At 39.5% G+C, this 27,409-nt stretch overlaps 3 protein-coding genes across 12 annotated transcripts; 2 read left to right on the top strand and 1 right to left on the bottom strand.

Moving 5' to 3' along the window:
- Positions 1-3,510: 3,510 nt before the first annotated feature.
- Positions 3,511-17,890, top strand: ogt.1 (O-linked N-acetylglucosamine (GlcNAc) transferase, tandem duplicate 1). 7 transcript variants are annotated; one of them, XM_020614603.1, is made up of 22 exons: positions 3,511-3,888; positions 5,876-6,056; positions 6,933-7,176; positions 7,323-7,391; positions 10,750-10,866; positions 10,957-11,036; positions 11,312-11,507; positions 11,623-11,763; positions 11,897-11,997; positions 12,215-12,368; positions 13,184-13,285; positions 13,393-13,590; positions 13,875-14,033; positions 14,117-14,206; positions 14,342-14,467; positions 14,555-14,725; positions 14,824-14,940; positions 15,277-15,447; positions 15,816-15,968; positions 16,073-16,325; positions 16,516-16,639; positions 16,716-17,890. In XM_020614603.1, exons 1-22 carry the CDS (start codon positions 3,852-3,854, stop codon positions 16,894-16,896), a joined length of 3,165 nt encoding a protein of 1,054 aa, XP_020470259.1. In that variant the 5' UTR covers positions 3,511-3,851; the 3' UTR covers positions 16,897-17,890. The 7 variants fall into 7 exon arrangements, with proteins under 7 accessions (XP_020470259.1, XP_020470262.1, XP_020470261.1 ...); XM_020614606.1 differs by having other exon boundaries at positions 3,512-3,888; positions 5,906-6,056; XM_020614605.1 differs by having other exon boundaries at positions 3,512-3,888; positions 13,393-13,572.
- An 844-nt stretch (positions 17,891-18,734) lies between these two features.
- Positions 18,735-23,014, top strand: gcna (germ cell nuclear acidic peptidase). 4 transcript variants are annotated; one of them, XM_020614648.1, is made up of 13 exons: positions 18,735-18,849; positions 19,184-19,286; positions 19,758-19,950; positions 20,027-20,111; positions 20,202-20,251; positions 20,385-20,448; positions 20,539-20,573; positions 20,697-21,116; positions 21,213-21,378; positions 21,529-21,673; positions 21,812-21,947; positions 22,086-22,290; positions 22,413-23,014. In XM_020614648.1, exons 2-13 carry the CDS (start codon positions 19,197-19,199, stop codon positions 22,651-22,653), a joined length of 1,830 nt encoding a protein of 609 aa, XP_020470304.1. In that variant the 5' UTR covers positions 18,735-18,849; positions 19,184-19,196; the 3' UTR covers positions 22,654-23,014. The 4 variants fall into 4 exon arrangements, with proteins under 4 accessions (XP_020470304.1, XP_020470301.1, XP_020470303.1 ...); XM_020614645.1 differs by having other exon boundaries at positions 20,539-20,609; XM_020614647.1 differs by having other exon boundaries at positions 18,737-18,838; positions 19,182-19,286; positions 20,539-20,609.
- cetn2 (centrin, EF-hand protein, 2) lies at positions 22,668-27,352 on the bottom strand. The gene is made up of 5 exons (XM_020614651.1): positions 26,405-27,352; positions 26,018-26,182; positions 25,779-25,907; positions 25,424-25,561; positions 22,668-25,205 (listed from the first exon to the last, which is right to left on the bottom strand). The coding sequence occupies exons 1-5, from the start codon at positions 26,405-26,407 to the stop codon at positions 25,116-25,118; spliced, it is 525 nt and encodes a 174-aa protein (XP_020470307.1). The 5' UTR covers positions 26,408-27,352; the 3' UTR covers positions 22,668-25,115.
- Between the last annotated feature and the right edge of the window lie 57 nt (positions 27,353-27,409).

Here is a 27,409-nt window from a genome sequence, read left to right as displayed (position 1 = left end):
CAGAGTGTTGTTGCATGACTTGAATGATGATGATTGACAATGATCTGCCATTTCTTTTTTACCATCTGCACTCAGTAACAGTTAGTGCACACGGCATGGGTAAATGGCACACCTCTGAAGGCACCATTAATACTGAATGATATACAAAGGGTTTGGAGCAACATGTGCTGCCATTCACACACTGTTTTGTTTGAAGGGCTTGCTTATTTTAGCAAGACAATGCCAAAACACATTCTGCATGTATTAGAACAGCATGGCTGATAAATAAGAGTTGGCATGCTAAACTGGCATGCCTGCAGTGCAGACATGTCACTCGCTGAAAACATTTGGCACATTATGAAGTGAAAAATATGACAAAGGAAGCCCCACACTGTTGAGCAGCAGAAATCCTATATCGAACAGAAATGAGAAAACATTTCGTTTTCAAAACTAAAGCAACTGGTCTCCCCAGTTCCTAAACACTTAACAGAGTGTTGTTAGATGAACAAGTCATGCATCATAGTGTTACAGTAAACATGTCCCAGCTTTTTTGAAATGTGTTGTTGGCATCAAATTTAATTCAATTACATTTCTTATTTCAAAATCTGATATGTTGTCTTTGCACTATTTTCAGTTAAATTATTTGCAAATCATTTATAGTGTCCAAACTTTTTGAATGGGGTTGTATTTGAAAGCTATGGACGAAAATAGGTACTTTAATGCTATAAATCACAATGATTTTAAACATTCACACAGTTAAAAGTGGCAAATTCGATGGCTTGTGGTACAACAACAGAGTTGCTCTTGAAGAAAGGCCTTTGTTTTGGCTGTTACAGAGAGGAAGCTTATAGTGGCAAATATGTGTTTCTGCAGGCATCTGGCAAAGCAATAAAAGTATTGTACTCATGCACTTATGTTTATCTACTTCTCTGACAGTTATTTAATCTGAATGTTTGCCTAATACTTATTATTTATTAGCAATCATACAAGTGTAACCATTAGTTTTTTCCCCATCACTGTATTCTCTGTAAAGACAGTTAACATTTCCATGAGCCCATTTATGCATCCACTATGCTTCTAAGAGTAGGTCTATCAGCAAGATTGGCTGTAAACATTCTATCTTGCAGGATGTTAATTTATAAAGATGTAATTCTATGCAGCAATCAGTGCAATTGTTTCAGTCATCATCATTGATTTAGTCTTGTCATGTCAGAGTCATAAAGTGAAATTCTTCATGAATTTCAACTTTTTGACAATTTAAATAGATGACTGTGTCTGGTTTCATTTAGAAAATTAAATAAATGCTTATTTTTAAGTATTCCTGCAGAGCTGGAGAATAATTGAATTACAGGACAGCTAGAAAACCCCAAGAATACAGCCATAACATCAAGGGAACTCATTGATCAGTAATTCTGAAACTCTAAGTGGGTCATGAGCTTTTCCAGCTGTGAGGGAGCAAGTGAATCTTCACTGATTACATCAAAATATATTTGTAAAGACATGATCCTATAGTTATAAGTTACTAAAACAAAAAATGTTTAACTAATGAACAAATAACTCTCTCTGCATCACAAAAAACAACATTCAAGTATCTAGGGAAGCACTCTAAAACAATGCAAATAATGTGGGTCATTAACTTGCTCTGAATCTTATCCTAAAATAAATGGAGTGAAACAATTTAGATCGCATATTTGCTAGCATTCTGGCCCAGCAATTAAACAGCATAACAAACTCACAATATTTAAAGGCTGTGCTGAGATTTTAATAGTGACCAGTCTAAATTATCCTGTGAGTGAATGAACCCCTTGACCTCGTGTGCTTCCCAAAATAGCTTCTGTGCCTTCATAGTGACTGTACAGCTTGCACAAAGATAAAGAATGTCAGATGTGATTGCCATAAACACATAGCACCCACGACATCATTTTGTGCACAAGTGACTGCTAAGCAGTGTGAAGAGTGAGAGCAAAGGATTGGATCATGTGGAAGCAAACAAACCCTGCACCCTATGCTTTGAGCACACAGAGCAAAGCCAACATGGGTAATGATGTCAACTATTTTCCCATAGAGGGACAATGGGAAAAACTGGGGTGCAGCAAGCAGTAGCCTCCCTTTCAATGTCTTCAGGCCAAATGGCACATTAATGACTATCCTATCATGGACCACATCCTTGAAAACATGTTACATATGCAAACTGTAAATAAATAAATCAAATGAGGTCCTGTATTGCATATAGTTTAGGTATCAAATTAACAGTGACTAAGGTTTACAATAAAAATTTACTGCTGGCCAAAATAATTATAGGTTTTATTAACGAGGGAGCTTTTTCAGTGGTTTGAAATGTGTGAACAGCTTTTTAAAAGCCATCTAAAAACAAGAAAAATAACATTTATATGGGACCTGCAGAAATAACTAAATAAGGCAAAATCATGTTCTAAGCAGCTTTGTAGGGCTGCAGAAAATTTCTTTGAATTAGGTTTACAAAGATTGCCCTCTGTTGGTGATTATAAATCTTGCATATAGCAGTGCTGTACAGTACCTGCAGTCTCAGTTATCTATTCTGGTTAAACATTTTGAACAAGGTACACATCTCTTACACTCATTTCAAATACAGATCAACAAAATTGTTATGCAAAGGTAGGATTCCTCTGTGTAACGCTTGAACTAGATCAAGGCACGATTAGTAAATCTTGATGTTCTTGAATTAAATTAGGAAATTATTTAATTAGAGATACTATATGTATCTGAACACTGGAATAATATCATTTAATAAGCCAAATAATACAATTAAATAACAACCTATGTTATAGCCTAAGTTGCCTAAAATGGTAAAATGTTATTCGTAATAAATTAATGCATGGATGTATGTATGCCACCTACACAAAATCGTGTACACTACAGTCTGTTTAACTTGTTTGCTTTTGGCAGTACAGTAGCTTGTCTTGCAATGGATGTGCTGTTTCTTATTCCCAAACAGGACTAATGAGAGCTACCTTTATGCATTTGTTTGGGCTTACACTTGTTAAAATGTATAGAACAGCTCATCTATATTTTGGTAGCCTACTTGTAGTGTAGGCTACATTTGTGTAGTTTAGTAATTTAAGAGATATTGTACATTTTCTAACTTGAATGTACTGTACACTACATTCAGGTCTGAAATACAAACTTTCAATTTAGTTTTCTTCTTATTTCATATTCTTTTGATCTGTGGGTCTGTAGACTGCAGACTTTAGCATGCTAGATATATTTGGAAGGCAAGCCATTTTGAAATTTAGAGGAAATTCATCTCATGAATCTTTGAACCACTGATGGCGTTTTTTTTAGAGCACCTTGGTATCGTTTGCACCAATGTGTTCTTCCGCGCAGCATCATTTTTATTCAGTTTATATGGAACATATAACACATGATTAGTAAACGACACTCCACGTCCACGTCCTATTAACTGCTATTTCACCAATAAGACATTTATTAGAACTTACAGACGTTCTCTGTTAATGAGAATGTACGAATCTAGTTTCTCTCAAAAACGAGTCCCAGCCACTTCGCCATTTTATAATACATAACGCTAGCGGCTTTGCTGCAGAGAGAAAGTCAGTGCGATTCTCTAAAGAACAGGATATTTTAAGCTAGTAGAAAGTTAGGTGTGGCAACAAGGTTAGTTAATTAATGTGTACCCACCTAACTACATTGTTGTTCGACCGTTGCAAGCGTTGAACAGGGTGCGGAAATCAGAAGTTTGGTTAGCTAGTTTAGCTAACTTGGCCTAGCTTGGGGGAGCCGACAAGGACGACTATCCGTCGCACATTTTTCTCTGAAACTGTTATCTGCCAGAAGACACGTTGACGACCCCCGTGCAAGACACGAAGACTGAGGAGATGGCGAGCTCAGTGGGAAACGTGGCTGACAGCACAGGTTGGTTGGTTCAATTTAACTAACGTTAAATGGCAAGTAACGTAAACGTAGTGACGCTAATGCTAAGCTAACACCGTCAAGAGGAGCCTACTTCTCGTTTTACAAAGCTAGATGAGGTAGAACTAGTGGCTTGCCGTTAACGTTAATTAAAATTACAGCATTGTAAACAAGCTTTCATCAGTGTCGTTTTGGCGCTACATATCTGAACACAGTGACCTTGGCAATTTGTGTCTCGGTTGTCATGTTAGTCGAATAAAAGGCACATAGCTTAATCGGGCTAATAGTAGCTAACATAGCGTTAGCTGTTAGCATAATTTGTAGTAGTCATTGGTAATTAGATTGTAATTATGCTAAAAATTATTTCACACTGCAGACAAGTGTATAAACGTTGTATTGACGTTAAAGTGGGAACTTCTAACAGGCATGTAACGTACGTAATGTGTTTTGTCTAAATGTTTTTTTTTTATTATTATTAAGTAACGTTAGCTAATGTGCAGCCCTTCAGATGTGTTTTTCTTTACGTTTATGCCAAAATAAGGAAATTAAATGAACAGATCCCTTTGTTTAAAATACCACCACTACCACATTTGGTTCTGATAACTATTACCTAGCTACTAGTCGTCATGACCACTGACTCTACGGGGCCCCTGAATCGACACGCTTCTGAAACCGACAGCGAAGACAAAAGCGCAGATACCCAGGGTTAATTATCGTTTTCTGCTAGCCCTGCTTTCGAGGTGTCTCCATCTGGTTGTGGTCATTAACTACATTTAACCTGGCTGTTAGGAATTTGCCGTGAACAGGTCTCGGTACATGTAATAACAACTGTCCATCCTCCTTGTATTATGACGCAACGGGCTTGGATGGACGAACCTGATGTCCTGCGTGCTGGTGGTACTGTATGCTTTGGTCTAATGTCATCGGTATGCAGGTGTGTACCGATCCTTTGTGTATTGGAATGTCCCCAAACCAGTACACCACCTCCATCCAGCTATACCTTGTGCATGATGTCTGCGGCTTCATGGCGTTTATGCCACACCCTAAATAAAGTGACCTGGAGGGACACCTCAGAAATTGAGGCTTTCATAAGTATTGGCAAAGAACCCTTTGATAAAATGAAAGATAATATTTAGTAACACCACAAGTTTAGTAATGAAAAACATACACATTCAATACAAGAGTATGCTGATTGCTAAAATACATACAACATACAAAATAACAATAAAATGATTATTTACAGCTCAAGATATTGGCTGTTTTAGGGCTGTATGATTTTGAAACGTGTCTTGACAGATGTACTGTCAAGTATTGATGCAGGTTCTGAATTGCTGCCAGTGTGTCAACCCCTCCCTGCCTTGCCTTCTCATCTGCTGCATTATTTTTTTTCCCAGATTGGGTATTGATTTTGCTACTTTGCATATTTTACTTGTCTAAAATAGTATCTCAGATGTATTTTACTGATTAACAGCTTAAACTGTCTAGAATGTTCACTGCAATTCTGCAGATTTTTACCTCAGTCTGATTTTTAGTAGAGTTCTCTGAGCTACATAGCACACTTGAAACATTTACAAATGAAGAATGATGTGTGTAAGAGTATAGAGTTTCTTGTGGTAAGGAAAATGCAGTCATTTTAAACATGTTATAGTTGGGCCTCTCTGGTAATGTGACTGGTGCAGCCATACATTTAATCTTGCATAAAATTGAATAGACTTAATATTTTTAATCTAATTGTGACCCCAGAAAAGAAAATCAAAATGCAACATCCTCAAAGGTTTGTCATATGATTGCAACACCTCTTAGCGACCCTTGATTTTTGTCCATTACCTTGTTTTCTGTTGAGTTCATTGCATTAACCATTACTTGTTGGTGGCACCATTTGCTTCATCTCTTGATTTATTTTCATTTGTTTCTTAATTTCTTCCATTACTTCTAACATGTTGTCCCTCCACCCCCCTCCCCCCTCCTTTGGGCTGTGTTGGTGCTCCAGAACCGACAAAACGTATGCTTTCCTTCCAAGGCTTGGCTGAGCTGGCACATCGGGAGTATCAGTCAGGAGACTTTGAGGCAGCCGAGCGCCACTGCATGCAGCTATGGAGGCAGGAGCCTGATAACACAGGGGTGCTACTGCTCCTGTCCTCCATTCACTTCCAGTGCCGAAGACTTGACAGGTGAGGTGTGGGGGTGGGGCTGAGCCTGTGGCTCAGAGGTGCAAAGAATAATGGGCCTTCTGTGACTTTTATTGCATACATCTGCTCTGTGAAGTCAAATTCATGAATTGAACTGTTTTGGAAATCCTGTTGGTTGGTTTTAATGCTTTCACACTGCCACCTCGCAATTCTAACACTGAGTCAGTGTTGGCCATACCCCTGCTTTGCAAGGATTATGGTGAAGGTTTTGGGACTGGCAAGTTGCAGGTGTAAACATTTTGTGTTATTTACCATTTTCTATTCCTTCACTGTGCCCAGTGCCAGCACTGTACTCCAAATTAATTTGAATTTTAGTGTACAGCTGTCAAATAAAGCACTAAAAGGAATGAGGCAAAGTATGCTGAGAAATGCAGATATTATTACTCAGTAGGCTGTAAACATTTACCAAACCATCTTGGGTAGTGATGTTTCATTGTTCAGTTGCTCGTCAAAGAATGCGCTTTCTGTGCACTCTGATGATCAAAACCAAGTATGATGCATATTCTTGGTTGCAGATTCACTATGTATCTGTGCAAACACATTTTCATTTTGAATATACTGGCAGCCCAGTTTTTTTTTTCTTTTTTCTTTTTGCATAATAGAAACTTAAATGATGGGTTCAGTAAGTTTTTAAAAGTTGGTGAAATGTGTTGTACTGTATCCTGTATTGGCCTAATGTTTTGAACGTTTTAAGGATATATTTCTTGAGGTGCTGTTTGAATATTTACCCTTATGGCTCAGTAAGTCACTTTGTCACCACTTGCACCTTGTTGCTACCTCCATACTATGTGTCGAGCTCACACTGCCAGCCATTCCCTGCATGATTGAGACCACTCTGTACCTACTGTGGCTCTACAGGTCTGCTCACTTCAGCACCTTGGCCATCAAACAGAACCCAATGCTGGCTGAGGCATACTCTAACCTGGGCAACGTCTACAAGGAGCGTGGACAGCTGCAGGAAGCCATAGAACATTATCGCCATGCTCTGAGACTGAAGCCAGATTTTATTGATGGCTACATCAACTTGGCAGCAGCTCTGGTAGCCGCAGGGGACATGGAGGGAGCAGTACAGGCTTATGTGTCTGCATTACAGTATAACCCTGTAAGTGACATGCTACATGTTGAAATCCTTAATGTGACAGTAAACTCTTGCATGCTAATATCCCAAACATATTTTTGTAGTTGACACATTCTGTGGTTTATTGTAGCAATATGTTTTTTTTTTTTTTTTTTTTTTTTTTTTTCTAGGATCTTTATTGTGTGCGTAGTGACTTGGGCAACTTGCTTAAAGCCCTTGGACGTTTGGAAGAGGCCAAGGTACGTTCCACTGGGTTTGAATTTGAATAGAGGTGTTTGTGTTTTTGTTGTAGTTTTTTATTTTATTTATTTATTTTTTTTCTCTCCACATGTCCATAATTTTTGTTGTTGGTGTCCCCCACTAGGGCCCTAGATTTTTTTCCCTTTGACATTTTTAAACTACATCAGGTCCTGTCCCTTCAACTTCCTTGGCCAAGTGAAGGAAAGAAAGTGGTAGTGTTTCTCTTAGCACTGCATAGAGCCTTCACCCCTTACTTGCTAAAACCTTTGGAAGTATTGGACTGGAGTAAATCCATATGAGGCAACAAACTTTTCTGTATCTTTTTTTTTTTTTTTTTTTAATAACATAGTACACACTGACCTTCTGTTCAGTGCTTTTTAGATGGATTCATATATTTTGTTTTTCACTCTAGTTTACACATTACATTTGTCCCCACCCTATATCACTTTTAGTTCCATAGTCCTTTGCCTTAGCCTGGCCTTTTACCAGTGGTCAGCCCCTCCCCTATCAGGAAGAAAGGCTAGAGTTTTTAATTTGACACAGACTTTTATTTTTAACCTTGACCCATGCATTTTCAAGTAATTGATTTTGGAGGGAAAATGCTGGCTCGGTCTTTGGAGAATACATGAACTGATGAGAAGCTAGTTTAACTTTGCAGTGCAAAAGATAAGATGGTTTCTAGCCTAACCACTATACTCCTATACTATTGTTCTATCAAGTGCCCAATACAAGAATGTAATGTCTGTTTGCTGTCAGTACAGGTGCTGCCAGTGTGGGTTTCCCCCCCAAATGTTACACTTCATTTGTCACTTCTAAAACATGTCTATATTGCAGGGGGCTCCCTGGGTTGGGTCAAATCTGGAGATGTGGAGTTGTCCCACTGGTTACAGGCCATCTTATTTCATGCTAGAGGGGGGTACCGGAGTGGGGAGAAGCATCAGGGAGTCACAGGCTCCCCTGCTCTGTCGCTCCACCCCCCGCGCGCTCGCTGAGGATTGGTGGAGTATGCGCGCTCAGAGCTGTCTTCCTGACCCTTCAGATATGCCCAGTCAGTGCTTCAGCACACCCCAGCAGTGCTTTTCGTGCACTCATGCATTCGTTTTTCTTTAAACAGTGGTTGATAATGGGAAATTTTACCCAGCTGGTTATCTACTGATAACCACTGTTACTGAATAGTGTGTTAAACTGGGGGTTAAAGAGAGCTCATTCTCAAGTGCCTTAAAATGGTTTCAGGTGGTGTCAGGCAGACAGCTCACAATCTGTACTCCACCGCCTGCGTCAGATGCTGGTTAGAAAGACAGAAGCATGCGCAGCAACAGCGATGACTTCTTTATTTCAGAACTGTGGAGGCTTCTAGATACAAATAATGAAACCACAGATTTCTCTCCCTACCCCATTGGCCAGGAATCAAGAAAGCAGGCCAGGATAAAGAAATAAAAAGTTTTAAAAATATTTCATGACACTGCTAAATGAATTAAACAAAAGCAATGATCAGTACTTTTTCCCTTGTCCTTCAAATATGTAATACTATTCCCAAAGAAATGTGATCAGTTCATTTGGGCAAGATCAAGCCAGTAACTGCCCTCCTGTAGATATAAAAACTGAGCTGATTGATGCTGGATACCAGAATGTATTTCATGATAAACTGAACACATCAGAGCCTTTCTTCCCTCCCAGTTACCCTTAAAGCATTTTTTTTCTTTGAAATGAAACATTTATTGCATGAATGAAAACTAAGAAGTCTGTTTTATGTTTGTTGTGATTTGGAAGAACCTGTTTTATTTAGAAAAAGAAGAATGTATTGTTTAAGAAGTTTTACTAACGATCTTGTTTTCTGATTTTGTCTCTTTTGGTTTTTCCACAACTGATATTGTTATTTAGAAGGTTTCAGGTGGGTGACACTATTCCTGCGTAGGTGCCTGGCGGAAAGGAACACTAGGGCAGCCTCAGTCCTCTCCTCTTCTTCCAGCCAGCTGCGGCCACCACTCTGACAAAGTCCAAAAATATGGTAACGGGTTTGTAACTGCCAACAAAAGAAAAACCACCTTAATTCATGCTTGAGCTCCTCTGTCTTGTGACTTCCTTTGAAGAGCAAAAGAAAGTAACAAAACAAATTACAGTAAGCATTTCTTAAAATATGCTATACTAATTACCCAGTTCTGTATTAAGTAAAAAGAAACTTGGATTTGGAAGCAATAATCGTGAAAAACAAGTAAGAATCCTCTAACTCTTACATGTTGGTTATTTTTCCTATTTTGTTTTTGTTTTTCCTTTTTTATTTGGAGTTGCAGCGTTCTGATGATGCGAATAGTGCGCTGTGAGTCTGCAGTAGCGCAGGGGCTGCGCAGCGATATCCTTGAAGCATCCAAAAAGGCGGAAAGCGCAAGCATGCGACATTCCCATCCCCTCACCCCCTTTGGCCTGTTGGTTGCGGACCTCTCCCCAATCTCAACCAGCCTTGCTCCCAAATGTACCCTAATCTCAGACATATTTGGCTTCTATAAACCCAAATTTTGATATGCACAGTAACCTCTTTTACTGATTCAGTGGCAAATGGCTCTTTATTTCCCAGTGCCCCATGTTTTAACATCAGTGTACCCACTGGTTGATCCCTATAATCCCCTGTTTATTCTGAGAGACATTATGGGTGCTGAGTGTGTGCCAGTCTGGTGTTATAGGTGTTCTACTGGGGGTTGTTGGTCTGCAGCTGTGTCACCTGGCCATACAGCGAGCACAGCGCAAAGCAATGACCTTTGGCAGGTCGCGCAAGCAGCATTATGTGGTGGTAGTGGCAATAGACACACACCGCACTTGGGTTTGTTGCGCATGCATTACAGGGACCATCACCTGCACAAACTGTCCTGCATCCCAGGTTGTGAGATATAATGCCCACATAAAATAACTATAGAGCATTATTAAGAGAGAGTTGCAATTTTTTCTTCAATATTATCTTGAATACTTTGGGTGATAAGTAAACAGTGTTGATATTATTGGGGGGCAGCAGACTGTGCCTTGTTGAGGAGCCACTACATTTGATGCGATTGTGGTCATAACTGCAAGATGAGGGCCTATGTGTAGGTGTTGGTTGGATCTGCGCAGCGTAGGAAAAAGCAATGCAGCTTAGCGCGGCAGACTTTTGCGCACACAAGCCCATGCTGTAGACTCACTTTTTGCCATTATAGAGAAGAGTCACTAATTTTGCTCTCTCTGCCCTTTTTGTTTTTTCTTGCTTTTATTCTCAATCTTCTATTTGTTTTTATTTTACAATCCCTTGTCCTCCCTTCTACATATATACCTCCCCCACTCTACCTCCTTTTTCTTTCTTTCCTGTGGTTTTTCATTGTAAACCCACTGAAGGCTTGTTACCTGAAAGCCATTGAGACTCAGCCCAACTTTGCAGTGGCTTGGAGCAACCTGGGCTGTGTGTTCAATGCACAGGGAGAGATATGGCTGGCCATACACCATTTTGAAAAGGTCAGTTGGACATTTTGTAACATCCTGCTACTTTTTCCCTTGATGTAGTCTGTTGTTTTCCATGTTTCTAAGCTTTGTTTCAATTTCTAGGCAGTGACTCTGGACCCAAATTTTCTTGACGCTTACATCAATTTAGGAAATGTTTTGAAGGAAGCCCGCATCTTTGACAGGTGAGCTCAAATCATGGCACAGACAGTATGTTACTTACATCATTCATGTCAGATGTTTGGTTTTTTTTTTGTATTTAAAAATCACCACACCCTGTGGGGACTTCAAGAACACTGGCAGTATTTTCACATTTAACAGTACTACACCTATAGAACTCCCATCATAAGCAAGACAAAAACTCATGCACTCCTTATGTGAGGTTATTTTAAAAGATAAGAGCTACAACAGCAAATTTCAGCAAGGGTTATCTTCATCATCACTTATCTTTTGTTTTTAGAGCTGTGGCTGGATACCTGAGAGCCTTGAGTCTTAGCCCCAATCATGCAGTTGTTCATGGAAACCTGGCCTGTGTCTACTACGAGCAAGGCCTAATTGACCTGGCTATTGACACCTACCGTCGTGCTATTGAATTGCAGCCCCACTTTCCTGATGCCTACTGCAATTTGGCAAATGCTCTGAAGGAGAAAGGCAATGTAAGTCTGCTATTCAGACAGGCTTCCATAACTGAATCTTTAAAAATTTTCAGGGCTTTTAAAGTCAATGAGCACTTACCGAATTTAACTTTTAAAATGCTGATGTCTTCCCCAGGTGTCTGAAGCAGAAGAGTGCTACAACACAGCCCTGCGTTTGTGTCCAACACATGCAGACTCCCTTAACAACTTGGCCAATATTAAGCGTGAGCAGGGCAACATTGAAGAGGCAGTGCAGCTGTATAGAAAAGCCTTAGAGGTGAGTTAAATGTTTCTGTTCATAACATTTTCTGGTATGAAGAAGTGTGTACAAGAAGACCATCATTCTTACTTTAACTATCAGCGTTGCAGTTGTTTACTGTTGGTCTTAGGAATTCTTTGTTCTTCATCAGGTGTTCCCAGAGTTTGCAGCAGCTCACTCTAACCTGGCCAGTGTCCTGCAGCAGCAGGGGAAACTCCAGGAGGCCCTCATGCACTACAAGGAGGCCATTAGGTTTGTAAATCAATGCAAAACCTTCAGTGCAGCTCATAATATTGGTGTGCTGCCACATCACTCTGCTCAGAAATCCCATCACTTGGTGAATGTTACAATTCTCATGTTATGTACAGTTTTCCCCACTTGCTGTTTTCTAAAAAACAAAGTACATGGTTGTAAATTGATGCTGCAATGTACAACATAGTCAAGTGATGTTTCCTGGTTTGACTTTTAGAATCAGTCCCACATTTGCTGATGCTTACTCAAACATGGGTAATACACTGAAAGAAATGCAAGATGTACAGGGAGCACTGCAGTGCTACACCCGTGCCATCCAAATCAACCCTGCCTTTGCTGATGCCCACAGCAACTTGGCCTCGATCCACAAGGTAGGGAAAATAAAATAACTTTTTATTATTTAAATTTTGAAGTTGGGGTAAAGCAAAATCTGTGATTTGTTTCTAAATACATTTATACATGTTAGAAAATAGTTGCTCAAAACATGAAAATACCGAGAACTATGTAGTGCTGAATTGTGGAGCTAGACTGTTAAACAGTTATTCATCTTTTTTGGGTGGGGTTAGGGTTTTATAACAATGTAATGTTATAAAAGCTAGAGTGCACAGAGCTCTATGCTTATTTGTTTGTTAAGGCACTCGTGTGACTGAACACAGACATAACTTCACGGCCACGGTTATGGTTTTTAAAAGAAACACCATTAATGCTGCTACCTCAGTATTGAACAGTGACAAAAGTAGAAGCACAACAATGAATGTGTTGGGGTAGGTCTGAACAAGTTCTCCTGTTTCTTTGTGAATTACTACACCCTACAGTTTGCCAGCTAGCTAGTTATGCCTTTGCTCCACAAACTCGTATTTCCTACACGTTCTCCTTTAATACAATACATCTAGGATGAGAAAAGGCAGCACATTTCCACAATTGGGCGTGGTTTCAATGTCTTCACCTGACATGCCCCCAGCGTTTAAGAGCAGAGAATACTCCTTATTTTTTCCCAACTTTGAGAGCTAATTTTATATACTTGATCTTTTTAATTATTCAAATTTGGTTGGGTGGTTAATAACGGATTTTTCCTGCGGTGTGACAAACTCATAACACATTTATTTCTACTTTACCAGGACTTTAACAACTTTTTTTTGCACTGTCAATCTTTTAAATTTTGGATTATGTTTCTCTTGACTATTAGGATTCTGGAAACATCCCAGAGGCCATTGCATCTTACCGCACAGCCTTGAAACTTAAGCCAGACTTCCCTGATGCGTATTGCAATTTGGCACATTGCCTTCAGGTTCTTACATCCTCTTATATTTTTCAAATATTTACAGTATGTGCAAAAAAAAATTTTCTGTTAAATTAGAGGCACATCTTCTAACTTTTCATTTCTGGAACTCTTAGATTGTGTGTGACTGGACAGATTATGATGAGCGGATGAAGAAGCTTGTCAGTATTGTAGCTGACCAGCTGGACAAGAATCGCTTGCCTTCGGTGCACCCACACCACAGCATGCTGTACCCACTCTCTCATAGCTTCCGCAAGGCCATTGCTGAGCGCCATGGAAACCTTTGCCTGGACAAGGTATACTCAGTGATCAAAGCAAGTAAAACTTTAAATTATTTATTTTTTATTTTTTGGTTGCTGGAAGTTGGCTGGTGATGGCAGTGTTTGTCTGCGGGGATAAGGGGAAGGTAAGGGATGGGCAAAATACTGTATATGTTTTACTTTGAAAGAGGTGAATGTGATTGCTTGCAGTGGTGATAGTATGGGGACATGATTAAGGATTTACCCATTTTTTTTTTTTTTTTGGATTCACTATTAGTTGCTGGAACTTGGCCAAACTAGAACTGGCTCTCTTTGCTGTGGCTGTATTTATTCCACAGATCAATGCACTGCACAAACCTACTTATGAGCATCCGAAAGATCTGAAGGCCAGTGGTGGACGTCTGCGTGTTGGCTATGTCAGCTCTGACTTTGGCAACCACCCGACTTCCCACCTGATGCAGTCCATACCTGGAATGCACAATCCTGAGAAATTTGAGGTGAGAATATTGTGTTGATGTGTGGTCTTTCCTGTAACTGATACTGGGGGTTGACAAGTCTGTACATTTGTTTTCCCCCTCAGGTGTTCTGCTATGCCCTCAGCCCCGATGATAGTACCAACTTCCGTGTGAAAGTGGTAGCAGAGGCTCATCATTTTACAGACCTGTCGCAGGTAACTGTTACCACCTGGAGTTGCTTAATGCCTCTACGTAATATCTATTGGTGTCTACTGGTCAGTTCAACAAAGGCGGTGTTGTAAATAACTTCAAAAACAACTTTTAATGAAGCTGTTGTCTTATCCCTCCAGATCCCTTGCAATGGCAAGGCAGCTGATCGTATTCACCAGGATGGAATCCACATTTTGGTCAATATGAATGGCTACACCAAGGGAGCCCGAAATGAACTGTTTGCCCTCCGTCCTGCCCCTATCCAGGTAAACTCTGCATGTGGCAGCCTGCTCCCAGTATGGCCTACCTGATTTCTGTTAATAGGAGAATATAGTAAATTGTCCTTTGCACAGGCTATGTGGCTGGGTTACCCAGGAACTAGTGGGGCTCCCTTCATGGACTACATCATCACTGACAAGGAGACATCACCTAGGGAGGTAGCTGAGCAGTATTCTGAGAAACTTGCCTACATGCCGAATACTTTCTTCATTGGAGACCATGCCAACATGTTTCCTCATCTCAAGGTTTGTCCATCATCACATTGCTGCCTTTTGTTTCAAAAAAGTGAAGTTTAAAGAAAAAGCATCAGTACAATCAGGGCGTTTTTATTTCTGACCAACAGAAAAAGGCAGTGATTGATTTCAAGTCTAATGGACACATCTTTGACAACCGCATTGTTCTTAATGGTATTGATCTGAAGGCTTTCTTGGACAGTCTGCCAGATGTCAAGGTGATAAAGGTGAGTTAAAATAGCTTTCTGAGCCTTGAGGGAACTGCATTGTTTTACGTGTATTACTGACAAACCAGTGAGTTCAGTGTGAGTAGGACAGTAGCTGAGTTTTGGCCTCTGTAGGTGGCAGTATTTACTTGGTTTATATAGTTTGAATCACAATAATAGCAGAATGAGACAATAAATCACTGACATTTTTTGATTGGTTTATGATGACAAGAACATTTTAGCAAAGATCTTATTGAGATGAGAATTTCAGTGGTAAAATCAGAATATTTAACCAAACACTGGAATGATTTGACATTGAACCATATTCAAGCACTGAAAATTTAACTGTCTGACCAGATGAAGTGTGACAGCAACCAGGAAGCTGCTGTGGAGACAAATGGAGCTCTGTCAATGCCCGTAATTCCCATGAACACAGCAGCTGAAGCAGTCATCAACATGATCAACCAAGGCCAAATCCAGGTCACAATCAATGGCTTCACTGTCAGCAATGGCCTGGCTACCACACAGGTATGTCCTAACTTGGAAACACTCATCAATATAAGTGCAAATATTGAGTGCTATGTCATGGGCACTAAGAATCTGTTAATCCAAAAACATAGGCAAGAGTAGCTGTTTAATTTAGCTTGCTGCTTTTCCACATCATTTCAGCAGATGAGGTTGTAGTTTCTGAGATTGCATCCTCATGAAAGTAAGGCAGAAATGCAGAGTTTTGGGTGAAGGAAATGGTGGCACCAGTTTAAAATTAACCCTTTTTATGCTTTTCAAACAGTATATTACTGCCAACTGGTTTAAACAAGACTGTCACAGTTGGTAATACTTATGAACAAAAACACTGAGGAACAGTGTCCTTAAACACTTTTGGCCCCCCATTTCAGATTAATAACAAGGCTGCCACTGGGGAGGAGGTGCCACGTACAATCGTTGTGACAACCCGCTCCCAGTATGGCCTTCCAGAGGACTCAATAGTTTACTGCAACTTTAACCAGCTCTACAAGATTGACCCCCCTACTCTTCAGATGTGGGCAAATGTAAGTTTGACAGACTTGGTTATGTCAGCTCTGTTGCTCCAATTGTGCGCTTAAATTAATGGCTACTTTATTTCTAAAGTTTTAAAACTCACCTCTTGATGCAGATCCTGAAGCGTGTGCCCAACAGTGTATTGTGGCTTCTGCGCTTTCCTGCTGTGGGTGAGCCCAACATCCAGCAGTACGCTCAGGGCATGGGTCTGCCTGGTTCTCGCATCATCTTCTCTCCTGTAGCCCCAAAGGAGGAGCATGTGAGACGGGGCCAGCTGGCCGACGTATGCCTAGACACTCCTCTGTGCAATGGTCACACCACAGGCATGGATGTTCTCTGGGCTGGAACACCTATGGTTACTATGCCAGGTGAGGACTCTAGGGTTGTAAGGGAACAACTTAAAACCTATTTGTTATTAATTGAATAAAAGTCTTTACACAGAAAATAAAACCATACAATACAACAGTTTAAACAGTTTAGATTTCTTTTGATTAAAATATAAAAAACCCCAACACATAAGTGAGGGCTGCTATTTAATTTTTAAATATTTTTGTAAAGGTGAGACCCTTGCTTCCCGTGTGGCTGCCTCCCAACTCAGCTGTCTGGGCTGCCCTGAACTAATAGCCCAAACTCGCCAGGACTATGAGGACATAGCAGTCAAACTGGGCTCTGACATGGAATAGTAAGTAGAATATGATCAAACAAACAAACAAAAAAGTCTTTTCTGTTGTTAAACCTTTTTTCCCCTCCTCCTTCAGCCTGAAGATGATCAGAGCACGTGTTTGGAAGCAGCGAATCTGCAGCCCTCTGTTCAACACCAAGCTGTACACAACTGACCTGGAGAGGCTCTATCTGCAGATGTGGGAGCATCATAGCAATGGCAACAAGCCAGAACACTTGGTCAAATTCCAGACAGTTGAGACCAGTGAAAATGCCTGAACTGGAAACATGATGATTTTATTTTCTGCCTATACACCAACATCCATGTGTCTTTGCAGTACTCTACCTTGAGTGGTGAGTTTCCACTCCAGCCCTTTACCTGAAAGATTGTCTCCCTCTCTCTCTCTCTCATTTACTATTAATGGGACTCTTTATTTGTAAAGGAGCCTACAGATGCACACATTTGTCCCCCAATCACATTCATTGTTACATCACACACCTGCACCTCCATTTCCTGACCCAGATATAGGCTAATGACTTCCAGGCTCCTCCTCTGAGAGCCGGGAAGTCTTCCTAAAGCCCAATATACTTGGCCGAGCACGAGAGGATCGTGAACACCTTGCTACTCCTTCAGTACTGCTCCCATCAGTGTGTATACAGGACATATTGCAGCTTGTGGACAAAATGCCCATCTGTCAGTACTTGATCTATTTATAAATGGATTAAGAGGGGATTGATTTTTTTTTTTGTTTTGCTTTTTTTTTTGTTTGTTTGTTTTGGTTTTTTTTTTTTTTTTTTTGGTGTTTTTTTTGCAAGGACAGTGTTGTAACCCTGAGTTAGGTTTCATCGGCTTTAATGCACTTGTAAAACTGATTGCAGCTGCTTTTTTGTTTCTTTAGCTGTTAATAAATGACTATGTTGACTAGATGTGCACGTTTTGACGAATATGGTCTAGATGAAGACATCTTCACCAAATGCCAACTCTTATTAATTTTGTTCTTGATCAAGGAGTATGTTCAGTGGCTGTTGTCCTGTTTGTCACACTATATTTGTAAAAATGATTGGGGAAAAAGGTGTTTTCTAGTCACTGGTTTTGGACAGAATTTAAGTTTAAATGTCGACTGTTTAGATTGACCTTGATTTTAATCATTCAGGGAACGGGTAAGTATTTTTTTTTTTAAGCAGTTTTTGTTTTTGTATGGTCTGTTAACTGTATGCTGTCAATGATTCCACAAGGCTCTCTATGATAAACAATAAAGAGATGGCAAATCTCTGTGCTGCTGTGACTCAGTTGTTGGTAGTAACAAAAATGTTAATGATATTGATGACTGGTTAATCTATGATTTGTCTTGATAGTGGTGTTTATATAAACTAGAGCCAATGCCAAATGATACCTTGTGCATAAACCATATGTTTGTCATTGTTATTTGCTAGGTACATTTACTCTCCAAGTGAATTAAGATATTTCAACAGCTGCTTTACTCTTTAGTATGTTAGTTATATATAAAAGCAGAGGTTAAGAGTAAGTTACTCAAGTGCTGTACTTAAATACAGCTTTGAGGTATCTGTACTTGAGTAGTTTCATTTTCTGCTACTTCATACTTACTAAATTTTACAGAAAAACAATGTACTTTTTACCCATTTAATAACTTGTTTAAATATATTTTATGCTAATACTTTTGTACTTAAGTAATAATTCGAATGTAGAACTTATAGTATTTTTACACAGTGGTATTGCTACTTTTGCTTAAGTAAACAATCTGATTACTTCTTCCACCAACGGAAAAAAGACCATGTATTCAAATCTTTTATTTAAGGAAACATAGAAATACAAATTTGTCAAAATTACGAGTAAATAATCCTTTTTAAAGTTATGCTCGAGAATATGTTAATCTTCGTAGAAGCACCGACTTCATATAATGCATTGTGTTGCAGCCACAGATCATTTAATACATTGTGGTTGCAGCATTTTATTCTAGTTCGTTGTGCTTATTTTAATTAAACACTAGTTTCATCAGCAACTATATAGTTTTCAAAGTGGTTATGGGATTCTTAACATATGGTGGGCGTGAATAGAACGCTGACGTGTATTATTGGAGTGTCCTCCGATTGGCCGGCTTTCTTAGTGACAACTTCCGGTATAAAGAAGTACAGGATTTGAATTTCCGTTTGTTTGCTGAGTTTTGGCTATCCAAGGTCTCTCTCTCATTTTCGACAGCAGATGAGTATTTGGTAGTTATATCTCACGAATAATACATTTTAAGCGATATTGTTCATATTTGATGGGGGTTTGTGTTATATATCCTAACGTAAAACATTGAATTTGCATGAATCCAAGCATAGAGTTAGCATTAGCAACAAAGCAGGTAACGGTAACGCTTCAAGTACGCTGTCTGACTCTGTGACTTTCGAGCCTTTTATTGATTAAGAAGACTTAGTTTAATGAAAATAGTTATTTTAAAATAATAACAAACCTTGCTTTATGAGTTTATTCACATTTATATCATAGTATTGACGTTACTGCTGGACTTTAAATGTTAAATGGCTGTCTGTTTTATTTTCACAGAGTAGAGGAAACCATGGATGATGATACTTGCAAATTATTTGAAAGAGTTGGTAAAAAAATGGGGTGGGCTGATGAAGGAGGACTGGACGCAGCTGAAAGGAAGGTTTGTTGCATGCTTCAGTAACCTAGACAGAAGCAAGTTACCATCATGGGCACTTTATTTTCCTAAAGTGTAATAACTTGTAAACTAAGTACACCAACTAATAATTGGTTTATTGGAAGGAGGAACAGTTTAAAACTATTTAAATGTAACGCATAATTGCAAAAATAAGTTGATAACTGAGTTAATTGACTGAGATAAGTACCTGGTTAATGAATTATTCACTTTAGTATTTTTTATGCAAAACATTTGGGTTCTGGATGTTTAAATGTGCTTTTCTTTGTCACATACTGTATCATATTGAACTGCATATATTTTGGACTGCCTCAAATAAAAATAGTAAATTGAATATATAAACATGAGTTGTTGTAAACTCCAAAAGGAATTTTTCTCTCATTTCTGACATTCCATAGACAAAATGATCAATGGATAATCAAGAATGTGTGGCGATCTCTCTGCTTTCACTGTTTCTAGCTAAGAAGCTTAATTGGCAAAACACGTCATCTTGCCACAAGTTGTCAGCGACTTGAGGATCGATCAGCTTTGCCAGTTGACCCTGGCCTCTCTGAAAGTGAGGACGATCCGGAGAAGGAAAACCAGTGCTCCAAGGGCAAACATTACAGAGACCAGGCTTTGACTGAGTCAAGTGATGATGACATTGACCAGTGTGAGTGAATTAAATTGTTAAATTGTGTGGCGCTCTATGCAAAGTCACTTGGTCATTTTATCTTTTTATTTCCTAGTTCTTGTGTGGAGGGCTACACCGAAGGTTAAACCTACCTTACAAAAACCACGTAGCACTGCAAAGAAAGACCGATATGAAAATGAGTGAGTGTACTGAAGGTGTTTCAATTTGACTTCTAATTTGTCTCACCAAAGTGCTGAACATCATATTACCTTTAAAACTCTTTTTCTTAGATCAGATATTCTTGTGGTGAGTTCAGATGATGATAACAATTTTGAGACATGTAAGTGGCCTTTTTCTGTTGGATACAGTTGTCTGTATTTGTAACTGCTGACAATAATTAAGTTGGTTTGTTGTTGGGAAAATATTTATATGCTGTGGGTTATTTGCTTATATTATTCTTTTGCATATTTAAGTTCTGCAACAAATGAAAACCCCTATTTCCAAGCCTAAGAAAATAGGGAGTGGCAGTGAAGATGGGTGAGTTTCTGTCTTTTTTCCTTCTAATGCATTATCTCCATCCAGAAAATGTTTTTAACATTACCTGTTTTATCTGTGTTTATCTTAAAGTCTCAAAAACTTCATAGTGGATGACTACTCATCAGGTGATGACTTTATTGAAGCTAAATCATCTTTTAAAGGTAAACACAAATGCCCTTAGCAGTACTGATGTGCTGTTAATTGCAAAGAAAAACACTAACCTATATTTTTGTACCACTATTTTGCAGTGCCTAAAAAGAGCAATACTGTGGCACCCAAGCATCCACCGAGGACACCACTGTCTCAGTGTGACTCCCCAGTCTTTGTTAGTGACAGTGATGATGATGATGATGGTGATAATATTGTGGTCAGGAGCTCCTGGAAAACTCGTCACTCACAACCTAAGCCCCTGCTGAAAACTAACAAGATTAATGCTCAGCTGTGCGATGAAGGTGACGGATCACCGTCTTTCCTTCCCATACCATCTCCTTTTTCTCTTCCTCCTTACAAAGCTCCAACATCACTGCGCTCTCCTAAGCGCATTCTTTCAGCACCTTCTAAGCTGGATGAATCGGCCAGTTCTGAGGATGAGTTATCTTCCCTACTGGACAGACTGAAAATGAAAAGCACCTTCACTGCCACTTTATTCGTACCGAGCAACAACAGAGGTTACTGCTTTATTTTGATTGTCATCTTCCAACACACTAGCTTTAATTTTCATTCCAGTCTTGAGACTGAAGCTTGTTTTTTGTTCTTAAATCTAGAATGTAGTAAGGAGCCTCCTGTGTCAGTTCCTCCTGTAAAAGGGTTCACAACACCAGCTACTAAACCATTAAGAGAAAAGCCTCTGCATGTGAAGACACCAGGGAAATCTACCATTGTAAAGCCTATGGTCAGTCAAACAGAACCTAGGCATGGCCCTGTCTCCAGGTACATGAGTTGAGGTTTTTATCTACAGCCATTAAACATTTCAGCATTTTTAACGATTTATTGTATAATGTCCCCTGAGCAACATTTATCTTTGTCACTCATTCAGTTTGTCTTTTATGCACTGATATTTTTCCTTACTTTACCCTGTAGGTTAGCATTATGCAAGACCCCAGGCTGCTTCTTGCAGTCCTTACCAAGCTCTGGCTCCAGCTATGGCCACAATTTTAAGCGGATCAAGGAAGACCTCACTAGCCAACTCTACCAGTTGTACAATACTAGTGTGTTTGACAGTAAGGTGATGAACAATTTCCCCCCCTTGTTTTATTAACATATTTTAGAAATATCACATTTTCAAAGTATAAAGATTTTTAAACTTCTTTTTTCTTCACTAACATTGTGTTTTCTGTTTCCTTGTCTGACATGACTTTTCTAGCTCCCTGTCAATATGTCGGTGACTTGGAATAAGAAGATGCGAAAAACAGCTGGTTACTGTGTCACGGGGCAGGAGCGAGGTGAAGGCAGCCGTTATGCCCGCATTGAACTGTCAGAGAAAGTCTGTGATTCTGCAGGTAATACTTTAGAAAGCCAGACTAAAGCAATAAATTGCTTGACTGTTCCTAAACATAAATGGGTACTGTCATGCTTAGTAAAATTTTTACATTAGTATATATGTGATTATTTGAGTTTTACTGTCCTCCCCCCCTCAGATCGACTCAGGGACACACTAATTCATGAGATGTGTCACGCTGCAACATGGCTGATTAACGGTGTAAGGGATGGGCACGGAACTGTCTGGAAGCTTTACGCCCGCAAGGCCACACTGGCGCATCCTGAGCTGCCTATGGTCACTCGCTGCCACAGTTACGACATCAATTACAAATTTAATTACCAGTGCACCCGCTGCCAGAATACGTACGTCAGATTAAATTCAGTCGTTAGCTTCACATCATTTTCTGTTATTCCTCTTGCATTTTACAGTCATGTTTGTTCATTTCCACTGGGCAATTCCTAACACTTAATGTGATTCTTCACAGGATCGGCCGTCATTCCAAGTCACTGGACATGCAGAGGTTTGTGTGTGCTCTCTGCAAGGGACAGCTCACTTTACTGACACCTTCCAAGCCACGTGCTCCCACACCTTTTGCCAACTTTGTCAAAAATAATTACAGATCTGTACAACAGGAGCTAGCAGGACAAAGCCACGCAGAGGTGATGCGTAAACTTAGTGCAGACTTTGCCTCCAAGACTAAACTAAATCAGAGCTGGGAATCCTAGTACAGTCTCAGAAAACTTTCCACATTCTGAAATGCCTGTCAGCTAGACTTGAATCAGTGAGAAGCTGTGATTATTAATATTCAATTCATTGTTATGTTTTTCTTGTACTTTCTATATCAATTAGAAAAGCTGAGCCTAAGCAGTATGTTTGTGTTCTTAAGTGCGTCTGTGTTCATTGTTTGGTTTATGTGTAGATGAGCCAGTGTCAGACAGTTAAATCAATATCTCGTCATTAATACCTGAGGTCTTAAGTATCTGGCATTGTAACAATATCTAGGTAAAGATGATTAGTTCCGTATTTTTAACTAGTTTTATTTTGCTTTTATGAACTTTATGAATAAAGTTTAAAATTGTGACTATATACCTTCCAAGAACTTCTGGCATAATGCATACATTTGCAAACTGTCAAGTTATGTACAAAAAAATTATTCCAGAATATTTAGGCCCTAATTTTAGTTAAATTCTTTGTTTATAATTGGCACAGAATATGTTTTTTGCGAGTCAGTTTTTGTCATAAATGACAATCATAGATGCATAGGTTCCATTTCAGTAGTAGTAGTGGCATAATCTGCTTAGGTTTTTCTGCACAAAGGGAAAATTTGGGTTGCAAAATGGCTTTCTGAAATAGAACTTCTTTCTTTTTCTTTATTTGTCCATGTTTTAACCATCGGTGTAAATATTTTGCAGAAATATGGCAATGTGGGTTGGTAAATGAAATTGCTTTTGCTTCCCAGGTTTCTCTTAAGCAAATAATGACAAATATTATCCAGTTCTGTACAGATGTATTATTATGCCTGACCTTTGTATCAATAAGTAAATGGTATATCCTATAACAAACACTAGCTGCTGACTAATTCAGTGCTCATGAGGAGATTTTCAGCTTGAGGTCTGACACACTGGCATGAAACCAAGTAAAGTGGCACATAAGATTGGGTTGAGTCAGCACTAGAAATGAAACCAGTTAGATCGTGTGGCTGCCTTACCATGTCGCACTGGAAATGCTCGACAAAGAGCAACTCTGAAACATGAGGGTGCATTGCACCTTGGCATGAGGTAAAAGTAATTTTAGCTGTTATTTTAGGCTTAGCTAATTGTTAAAGACTGTATAGCAACTTAAACAATGGGCAGCAGATCAAAGGGTGCTTCATGTCATGGATATCCACTGCAATATGACAACAATGCCCCTCCTCCTAGCTCTCCAGCCTGCACTGACCCTTTTCAGTTCATGTGGTCATGCTCAGCTATCATCTCTGGCTGCCCGCACAGTGATGCTGTTGATCTAGCTCTCACCATCATGTACAATCTTGGTATGTCAGTCATACAGTACTTCTGGTCTATGACTACTGATCACGGGAGCTGCAGTAAAAGATATAACGAGAACAAAGTAAACAACTGAACTTAGCCATAAGGTCTGAGCAGAATTTGTTTAAGGAGCTGTCTGAACAAGAAGAACAATATCTTCCAGTTCAGCACGGCAAGACATTCATTACACCATGCTTTGAATTTGCTTGGTTGTTGAAACGGTAAGGTTGGAAAGCTGAGTCAGTATGCTGCGGTAAGGCAGAAGAACCTCCCTGTTAATTGGTTTTCAAATGCAAACAATGTTAGCACAATGAAACCTAAGTTTTTAAAAGGTAAAAGACGGCCAAGCTGTTCACTGATAATACTTTATAAAGGAAGTGTATAATAGCTTAAAGAACAAATCAAACTGCTTAAGGATATTTAATTTGCATTTTAAATACTAATATGCTGTATATGTACTTAAGTTACCATATATTATAGCAAACATTTACACAGGTGCAAACAAACAACAGAAAGATAAACACTTGATGCTACAAGAATATATCTACAATCAATCTTATTTTAAAGATAGTGGGCAAGGGAAGGTGTACAGGTCAGAGGGGTCAGGCAGCTTCCCTGATGATCACCCCATGAAGAGGCACAGGCACAAATCTACAGGTAGTACTGAAGTGAGAATGTACTTTCACTGTTACCAGCGGTTAAGAAACTGCTCACATTACAAGCATTTATGGAAAACCAGCATACAAGAGGAAACTGGAACTGCCTGTGGTAAATCAAACACTGTGCAGATATAATACACAAACTGCTGTCAAACAAAACATTGAAATATACTTTGTCACACTACTGAGGCAGGCACTGAGAAATTTCTTGACAGTAACTTACATATTAATTTCACTGTATTCTTCATAAAAGTTTGCAGCATTTCAAACATCTCTTACTGTGTTTGGCAAGTGTAGATTATCATGTAAATCAAATGAGGAGAATTTAGCATCTGACCAAACTTTTGGTACAAGTTTTACATTGCAGTATGTGACTACAACTTTTGATTGACACAAGTAAAAATGTATGGCATCAAGAGAGAACTAGATAATGGGAGCAGTATTACACCACCACTGCTCGCCTTGACACTGTATCACCAACCCTTATGTCAAGCACCTCTTTTAGTACAGGCACGTTTTCTTCATAATGCGCAGGAACTCCTGCTGGTTCACTTCTCCATCCCCATCCCTGTCTGCTTCATCTATCATTTCCTTCAGAAACACACAATTGAAGAGGAAATGAAAAGAAAAACTAAGGGCTGGAACAAGCAAATCAAGTTAGTTTGCTAGCATATGTTGACATTATACAAAATTGCAGTCTTTGGTTGCATTCGATCTTTGGCTTTGCAAACACAACCAGCTTGTAAGTCATAGTAGTCTGCTTTGATTGGTCAAGCGTCATTGTTCACATATATGACATAATGTGATACCTGCAGCTCTTCATCTGTGAGGTTCTCTCCAAGTTCTTTGGCTACTCTCTTCAGATTCTTGAATGAGATCTTGCCAGTCTCGTCATCATCAAAAAGGCGGAAAGCTTTCAGGATCTCCTCTTTGGAGTCCTTCTCAGCCTACATTGGAGAGAAGATGTGTATTATTATAAACTATCATGTTGCAATAGTACTCAAAAAGACAACACAGTAACTACACCAACAACTCCAAGAAATGTGGCCAGAGTCTGTGCATAGGACAAAGCCAGAGGTTAATTTAATGAAAAATTCAAGACTGTTGACGTTTCAAGCAGTGGGACAGTGCACCTAAAGAATAAACTCTGACATAGATACCTACCATTTTCTGTGTCATGACAGTAAGGAAGTCAGTAAAGGAGATCTTCCCTGTGCCATCCCTATCCACTTCACCAGTCATCTTCTTGATCTCTTCTTTCTTTGGTTCAAACCCCAGAGCTCTCATCGCAACCTGGTGCAGTGTTAGAAAAGTCAAGCATACAGGAAATTATAAATGTTAGGCTACGGAACAGGGAGGCAACTGACACACACTGATTGTGATCAGTGTTTGAGCTCTTTTACCTTGAGCTCTTTGACATCGATGTATCCAGAACCATCAGTGTCAAACAGCTCAAATGCCTCCCTGATCTCCTGCTTCTGCTCCTCAGTCAGCTCTGGTTTGGGGGCCGTCTTCTTGCGAGGGGGGGGCACCGGACCCTGCAGGGAAGGTCTCTTGGCACTGGTAGCCTTGTGGGGACATGAGAGGGAAGCCAGCAGAAAAATCAGCTGCTTAAAAGAGTCACGTCTATGATGAGATATGACAGATTTCTTGGTGGTAAATGTTATATGTCCTTTAACTTGGAAAAAATAAACAGGTCTTCACAAATATGGAATGATGTAATTATGCATCACCTAGGCAACAGCCTAAAATTAACAGACATATAGATTATAAGATTTTTTTCCACTCACCATCAATATTAGTTTGGCAACAGGAACTGCAGGTCTTTTATGCAATCAATGTTTTCCTCTGGGCTATGCAGCCTCCTTGTCATTTAGGGAGGAGGGGATCATATAACCGTTTCTGCTTTACATCAGTCGCTCGCATGAACTGTGTAATTACACCGAATGCACAATAACCTCTTATTCCGCAAAACCTCCTGTTTATTTTACAGGAACGGCTGCTAAAAATGCAGAAAAACAGCGTTTCTAGCGATCAGGTTTTGCTGCCCAGCAGACGCTGTTATGGAGTCTAGATGTTTGATTTGTCTACTCTTTGTTCCAGCAAGGACGCCCATCGCTTTAAGCCCATTGAGGAGTTACGTCAGCATAAGGCTGACGGCACGAAAGGGAGTTAAAACCAAACACACCAGTCGGGCAAAAAGATGATTGGTTGTTGAGAGTCACGGGGCCCAAGACACGATTAGCAAATTTAGAGCAGCAGAGAGTGCTGCTCATACAAATATAATACTGGAATAGAATTTAACAAGCTTATGGCTTTGTCTTATGTCTAAATGCAAAAAGATGACAAAGATAGGAGTCGCTCATAGAGAATAGTAGTAACACGAAGAAAAGTACATAAAAAATAAGATATCTATCATGTGCAGTTAACACACATAGCTTCTGTAGCCGTTGTCACTTTTTAAGAAACCACTTATTATGAAACATCAACGTGCACAGTAATCTATTGCACGATGTGGGCGGCCTGCCATACCCTCAGTAAACCAAGGAGATAGTCATTTCTGCTCTTTATATAGTAGTGTTTCACCTTGCCATTAGGCCTTTCTTACTGTAGAGCCTTTTGTTGTAGAATACGTTTCTCCTTCATTTGTACTTTTGTATTCGTCAGAAATCTGACTGAAAATCGGTTTAATCGCTTTGCCAGAATAACAACAGGCGAAATAAATAACGAAATGGGAAGGGAGTCTGTTCATAAAAAACGTTAATTCTGACGATGCTACCGTTTTTTTTTTTACA

The sequence above is a fragment of the Monopterus albus genome, unplaced genomic scaffold (genome assembly GCF_001952655.1).
Source record: "Monopterus albus unplaced genomic scaffold, M_albus_1.0 scaffold148.1, whole genome shotgun sequence".
Classification (NCBI taxonomy): domain Eukaryota; kingdom Metazoa; phylum Chordata; class Actinopteri; order Synbranchiformes; family Synbranchidae; genus Monopterus; species Monopterus albus.
The sequence above is the reverse complement of the archived record's forward strand: the minus strand, read 5'-3'. Positions and strand labels throughout refer to the sequence as shown.

What these genes read in the sequence shown, in the direction of transcription:
- cetn2 (XM_020614651.1), bottom strand. An exon ending in TCGATGTCAAAGAGCTCAAG is followed by an intron (nt 25,908 to 26,017) that starts GTAAAAGAGCTC and finishes ACACTGCACCAG; the next exon opens with GTTGCGATGAGAGCTCTGGG. An exon ending in CTGTCATGACACAGAAAATG is followed by an intron (nt 25,562 to 25,778) that starts GTAGGTATCTAT and finishes TCTCCAATGTAG; the next exon opens with GCTGAGAAGGACTCCAAAGA.
- ogt.1 (XM_020614603.1), top strand. Translation starts at nt 3,852, where the DNA reads ATGGCGAGCTCAGTGGGAAACGTGGCTGACAGCACAG. An exon ending in GACGTTTGGAAGAGGCCAAG is followed by an intron (nt 7,392 to 10,749) that starts GTACGTTCCACT and finishes AACCCACTGAAG; the next exon opens with GCTTGTTACCTGAAAGCCAT. An exon ending in CAGATGTCAAGGTGATAAAG is followed by an intron (nt 14,941 to 15,276) that starts GTGAGTTAAAAT and finishes CTGTCTGACCAG; the next exon opens with ATGAAGTGTGACAGCAACCA.
- gcna (XM_020614645.1), top strand. Translation starts at nt 19,197, where the DNA reads ATGGATGATGATACTTGCAAATTATTTGAAAGAGTTGGTAAAAAAATG. An exon ending in TGATGATGACATTGACCAGT is followed by an intron (nt 19,951 to 20,026) that starts GTGAGTGAATTA and finishes TTTATTTCCTAG; the next exon opens with TTCTTGTGTGGAGGGCTACA. An exon ending in TGATAACAATTTTGAGACAT is followed by an intron (nt 20,252 to 20,384) that starts GTAAGTGGCCTT and finishes TGCATATTTAAG; the next exon opens with TTCTGCAACAAATGAAAACC.